A 6,894-nucleotide genomic window follows, 5' to 3' on the forward strand; every position below is an offset into this window, starting at 1 on the left:
ACATCTGTAACCCACGTTCCAAAGGATCTGGTGCACTCTTCGAACTCCCGAGCCCGTACTGGTGTGGAGGAGATGCGTCAGTGCCGGCCCAAGGACTCAGCGTCTGTCTACTTAGCTTGGACCTGTGCACCAGGGCTCAAGTCGATTATAACAGGCATGCAGCTAGAGCAACAAGAGGCACACATATATACAAATCAAGAGAAATGCACACAAAATAAAAATTAATAAATATTTTAAAATGTTTTTAAAGAAAACAATTTAGCACTGACTGCACTTCCAGAGGTCCTGAGTTCAAATCCCAACAACCACTTGGTGGCTCACAACCATCTGTAATGAGATCCGATGCCCTCTTTTTTCTCATGTGTCTGAATACATCTACAGTGTACTTATATATAATAAATAAATCTTTAAAAAAAAAAAAACAAATAGTTTTTATGAGGAGCCAGGTCTGGTGGCTCATACATATAATCTTAGTTTACTGGGGAGGCTGAAGCAGGAAAATCGTAAGTTCAAGGTCTGCCTGGGCTACAGTGAGTTCCAGACCATACTGGGCAATCTATTAAATTGGTGAGTGGGGGACAGGGCGCGGGGTGAGCCAGACATCAATAGCTCATGCCTATAATCCCAGCCTTTGAGAGAGGGTACAAGTGGATGAGGAATTCAAGACCAGCCAATTCGAACTACATGAGACCCTGTCTCAAAAAATAAAAACGTTAAGTGTTTTAGATCACGCATTAGTGGATGAGATATGTCCTTGTCAGACCAAGCATTAATAATCTTTATACTGCCTTGTCTTGAGCACTCCCCAGGTCTCAAACAGATCAAAATACGCATGCGTACATTTAGAGCCTTAGGGTGCCCCTGGCGGCAACTCCTTAGTAGTGCGCTTAGCGTTGAGTGGTCGCCATGGAGACGCGTGGTCTGAGTGAGCAGTGAGTGCCTGGAGCCCGCCTGGCGCGGGTCATCGCTGTTCCGGGCACGCAGGTCGCGGTCCCGCGGGCGGATGGCCGGCCGTGGTGGGACTGGGGCGGCGGAGTTTGGCGAGGAGGGCGAGGATGAGGAGGAAGAGGAAGCGCGGGAAGGCGGTGCTGAGGGCTCCCCCGGGTCCAAGCTGCCCCCCATCGTGGGCACCTCCTCTGACCTGGCCAAACGGAAGGTGAAGAAGAAAAAGAAGAAGAAAAAGTCTAAAGGATCGGGCAAGGGCGACGGTAAGAGGAGCGGCTAGGGAGGCTACCTAGGCTTTTAGACCTGAGATTCCTCCCATAGATACCCCTCTACCTGGTAGCCACTTCAGGCCAGAAACCTGACAGGACACTTTAGGGCAGCCCAGAGATGTCCAGATCTACCCATACAGACCATGTGCTCTCACCAGCACAGAGACTCCTTAGTTACCACAGAAGTCTACCAACTTTAGTTTCCCAGTACATCCAAAGAGACCACACCCTCCCCTAAGAACCCTCAACATCTAACATCCCTGTGTGCGGTTACCCACACAGAGACCATACAGATACCCACCCCAAGAGCGTCCAGCCCCTCAAAGAGTGATCTTCTTCTGCCCACCTCCTCTTAACTCCCTCGCCCCTCTGCCAAAACATATCCTTACTATAGATGTTCCCAGAGACTAGCCCAGATGGACAGATAACTAGCTGATATTCACTCTCACACAGGGACAGATTTCAGGCTCCCCACTGGTGCCCCCCTAACTCCTTTACCCTTTAAAGGGTGCATGTGTCTGGTGCTGCGTAGGAACCAACTCCAGGTAAATGTATACAGAATCTTCTCTGCATGAGTTCCGCCGAGAGACAGCTGTGTACGGCATAAACTCACACCAGCCCCCACTTCCTCCTCCTGTCAACACCGACGCTCTTTATGTTGCCTTCTCATAGCAATATGACACGATCTGACAAACCTAACATACGGTCTGCTCCATCATGCATACACATGCAGTCTGCACACGTGTGGATTCCGTTAGACACTTAACATGCGCAAATTACATGCCTACAAAGATACTAGGCACTCACATGCAGGGATACCCCCAGAAATCACACCCACACAGCTATCCTAGAAACTCACATGCATAACTACACCCTCGCATCATACACACACAGATCTGCTAGATACTCATATGCATAGACACACCCCAAACACTATACCCAGGCAGGTATTCTAGGCCCTTACATTCATAGATGTCCAGATACCACTCCCACAACACAGACTTCAGTCTCCACCACCAAGACCTTAGCTTGTACACACAAACACCAGCACTGTCCAGGAGCTCAGAGTCCCTGGCTTTCCCACACTTCTCTCATAGAACTTCCAGATGACCCAGCAAAGACACCGAGCCCACTCTGAGGAAGAGTACAGCTCTAATGCAGAATGGCCCCGCTTGTGAGTGACATAACTTCAGTGTGGCTTTGGCCATCAGGAAAGTGGCCCTGACACCTGATCCGGCTAGTCCTGGTGTGCACAGCAGTCAGCGAAAGGAGCAGCAGTTTTCCCACAGTCCTGTGGTTTGGGGAAGGGAGCTATGGGAGTCTTATATTACTTCTTTGGGCGGAGCTTAAGGCAGCAAGCCACCCTGTGTGTCAGCAAACATGGAGGCATGCTTTGTCTTTTTATCGCAACTTTTGACTGTAGGAATTACAGTGCTGTGTACCACAGGCTGTCAGCAGGGGACACCAGTTAGTTTTCAGAGAGTAGGAAGGTAAGAAAGGCTGAACTTTTATTTATTTATTTTTGCCTTTATCCTCCCTCCAGTTGCTTTTCTTGAGTTGTTTCTAAAATAAAATAAAGTAAACCTGCAATAGGAGTCGATAAAGAATCACCATTTATAGCAATTGACAAGCAATTCTGCAGTGTTATTAATATGAAGAAAGAAAAGGAGGACAGGAGTGGGGAGGAGAAGGCAAAGGAGAAGGAGGGCAGGAAGCCACACAGAAGTGCTTCTTTGCCAGGCATGCCCCTCATGTTTGTATAGCCCTCACAAAGCCCTGGGTTCCATTCCCTGCAAAGCAGAAGCCAGAGATGGTGGCATATGCTTGCATGTCTTCTACCAGTGGGAGGTGTGGAGGCAGGGGGATCAGAAGTTCAAGGTCATCCCAGGCTATATAGGGAGTTTGAAGTTACTTGGGGCTATATAAGATTCATCTTAAAAAAAGCAAAAAAAAACAAACAACAACAACAACAACAACAACAAAACAGAAAGAGAAAGAAAAAAGGGGTTGAGTGATGGCTTCATTATTAAGGATATTTGTTTTTGCAGAGGACCCAGGTTCAATTCCCAGGACCAGGAGATAGATCTGATGCCCTCTTCAGACCTCCTTGGGCACCAGGAATACACATGGTACACAGCAGACATATGTTCAAGCAACATATACACACATATACTCTTTAAGATCATTTTTAAAGAAAAAAAGTAATACCCGGTTTGTAAAATAATTAAATTAAAAAAAAAAAAAAAGAAATACCCAGTTTGTTAAATGACTAAATTAAAAAAAAAAAAAAAAAGAGTTCTTCTTGGTTCAGTATACTAAAGATTACATTATTTTATGTAGGAAGCTCTGTCCTCTGTCTCTTTCACCATTACAGTGTCTAGATGGGTGTAGAGTCAGACCTAGGAAGTATTTTGGTGAGCATGTAGCAAGGTTAAGTTGAAGGACAGCAGATATGGCAGAAGGAACAGGACCCCAGGGGTCAGACTGGCCTTCAGATCTGACATCACTCGTGGGTTGATGGACACTGAAGCCTCAAGGCCTGCTTGGCTCCTGGACTGCCCTGTAGATCAGTGCTTGCGTTTAGCATGTACAAGGTCTGGGTGCAGTCTACATCACCACAAAAAGAAAACGGTATCTCGCCCCCTGACCAGAGAACCCCAGCAGTGGTGACGTCCCAGGTCCCTGCCTTCTAAACCCTGGGTAAATGCAGTGAGGTCTCTTACATCGCTGGTGATTTGTTTGGGCTCTAAACACTTGTCTCCTTGTCTTTTCAGCAGATAAACATCACAGTCGAGGTCGGAAGAATCAACCTCTTTCTTCATCTTTCCATGACATCTTAAATCCCCACAAAGACCACGGCTTGAGAGCAGAGCCCAGAGACAAAGAGGAAAATCGGCAAACCCTTTCCTATTCATACAGCAGCAGTCACCCCTGCTTCGCTGAAATAGCAGACAGCCTTTCCAGCCAGATCAATGAGAGCCTGCGTTGGGATGGGATTCTCACTGACCCTGAGGCAGAAAAGGAAAGGATCCGCATCTACAAGCTGAACCGAAGGAAGAGGTACCGCCTTATGGCCCTCAAGGGCTTCCATTCGGATCTCTGCGTGGAGGAGAGCGGGGAGAACCTGCCCTACCTCTCAGACAAAGATTGCAGCCCCAGCAGCAAGCTGTCCAGCTCTAAGGGTGACAATGCGCATAGCTACTTTGAGGCCTCGAAGCTCCTACACCCAGAATTAGCCACCACTGAGGCAGAGTGATATCTGTCCTCCCTGCTGCCAAATTCCTCCTTGCTACACGTTTATATGTTTAAAAAGAATCATAATAAAAAGCAATCAGACCTGAACCTGAAGGAAGCCGATGCTTGTGGTGTGGGGGTTGGCACTCTGGCACCAAGAAGCGCCTTCCTTATTGAGAAAGGTGCCCCTGGAACTGGACAGGTGGTTCAGTGGTTAAGGGTGTGTGACTGGGCAGTGGTGGTGCACACCCTTAATCCCAGCACTCGGAAGTCAGAGGCAGTTGGATCTCTTTGGTTTGAGAGGACAGTCTGGCCTCAAACTCAGATGATCCACCTGCCTTTGCCTCCAGTGCTAGGATCAAAGGCATGTGCCCCCATCACCCAGAAATGTGTGTGTGTGTGGGGGGGGGAGAGACTGAGGATTGAACTTAGAGCCTGGTGTGTGCAAGCATTCTGTCACAGAGCTAATATCCATGTTAAATTTTCTGTGGCTACATTAAAAAAAATGTTTTGGCTAGGCGTGGTGGTGCACACCTTTAATCTCTGCACTTGGGAGGCAGAGGCACGGAGATCTCTGTTTATATACAGGCAGCCAGGACAATATAGACAGATGCTGTCTCAATTTTTTTTTTTTTAATTTTATAAAGATAGTTTTACAAGGGCTGGAGAGATGGCTCGGTGGTTAAGAGTACTGACTGCTCTTCCAGAGGTCCTGAGTTCAATTCCCAGCAACCACATGGTGGCTCACAACCATCTGTAATGAGATCTGATGTGTCTAAAGACAATGACAGTGTACTCACATTTAAAAAAAAAAACAAACAAAAAATAAAAAGATAGCTTTACTTTTTCCCCCAGCACTGGGATTAAAACTAAGCTCTGCCCCCAGCTCTTTTTTTTACTCTTTATTTAAAATATTTTAAAATTTGTTTTATGAGTATGGGTGTTTGTTTATATGTATGCTTATGTTCTATGTGTGTGCCTGGCTCCCTCAGAGTCCAGAGAGGGTGTTAAATACTCTTCCGGATTCGCCAAATAGCTGTGAGCTACATGTTCGTGCAGGGAACTCAGGTCCTTTGGAAGAGCGGCTGGTGCTCCTAACTACGGAGCCATCTCTCCAGTCCCATCTTTCTACTTTTAAAACGTTTCGTTTTAATGTATGTGTGTATAGGTGTGTCTGAGGGTAGGTGTGGATATGTGCAGGTGGGTATGGGTCTCTATGGAGGCCGAATGAGGACATGAGAGCCCCTGGAGCTGGAGTTGAAGGAGTCTGTGAGCCACCTGATGTGAGGGAAGGGGTGGAACTCAGGTCTTCTGCAAGAACAGTGCACTGTCAGCCACTAAGCCACCTCCCCAGCCTGCCTTTACTTTTTTTATTTTGAGTCAGGGTCTCTTTAAGGTGCCCAGGCTAATCTTGAATTCACTTGGTAGCTCGAGCAGGCTTTAGACTTTTCAGTTCTTCCTGCTTCAGCCTCCCTAGCAGCTGAGATTACAGGTGTGTCACCCACCAGGCCTAACTTTAAAGAAACTTCTGGAACATTACAAAATGCCTTGCAAAATGCTGGTGGGAATTCCAGCCCATGGGTAATGGCAGCAGGAGGGTCAGGAATCCAGATCATCTTCAGCTGTATAATGAATCTGAGTCCAGCCTGGGCCACTTGGGTCACATGAGACCATCTCCAAATCTCTATCTATAGCGATACCCCTATACCCATAACCCCCCTCTCTCCACACACACAAACACACACACACACACACACACACACACACACAGAGAGAGAGAGAGAGAGAGAGAGAGAGAGAGAGAGAGAGGGATGGAGGGAGAGAGAGAGAGAGAGAGAGAGAGAGAGAGAGAGAGAGAGAGAGCACCAATCCTGTAAGACTAGCCTGTTAGGATTGGCAGCTGACGCTTGCTCTCCCCTCATCCCTGGGAAAACATTCCTGACTGCCCCAGATCTTGCCATCCATCATGGCACCTGAAGATGAGGGTGCAGAGTCTTTATCTCCCCAGGGCCCTGACAGGCCTAGTTAATCTCCCCAGAGAGGTGTCAAGTTTCTAGCCTGCCACACCACTTGGGCCTGGAAACCTAGTTTAGTTCTGGGGAACACAAAGACACAGCCTTTTGGCTGAGCAAGAGCTGTCTCTGGGTAAGCGTCGGCACCTGCAACACTCAGACAGTCTTAGAAGATGCTTTCACTGGCTTCTCAGACATTCAAATGGTTTTGAGTAGACAAGACCAAACATGACAGAATATGCCTGTCTCCATTCCTGCCAGGCCCAGGCTGACAAAGGACCCTTGTCACCCTCCCCCGAGAAACCACTTGCAGGTCCCATGGGTTTTGTTCGTAGTTTGTTTTAGTTCACTATTCCCTGGCATTGTTCCTTGTTCTTTTGGAGACAGTCTTCCATTGTGCAGTCCAGGCTGGTCTTGAACTCTTGTCCTCCTGC

The 6,894-nt window shown here is 47.6% G+C and overlaps 1 protein-coding gene across 1 annotated transcript; it reads left to right on the top strand.

The window, feature by feature from the left end:
• Positions 1 to 1,003: 1,003 nt before the first annotated feature.
• On the top strand, positions 1,004 to 4,470 carry LIAT1 (ligand of ATE1; the record flags this gene model as incomplete). Its single annotated transcript, XM_080922939.1, has 2 exons — positions 1,004 to 1,208; positions 3,989 to 4,470. The coding sequence occupies 2 exons, from the start codon at positions 1,004 to 1,006 to the stop codon at positions 4,468 to 4,470; spliced, it is 687 nt and encodes a 228-aa protein (XP_080779065.1).
• Between the last annotated feature and the right edge of the window lie 2,424 nt (positions 4,471 to 6,894).

Source organism: Micromys minutus, assembly GCF_963924665.1.
Source record: "Micromys minutus genome assembly, chromosome: 10".
NCBI lineage: Eukaryota > Metazoa > Chordata > Mammalia > Rodentia > Muridae > Micromys > Micromys minutus.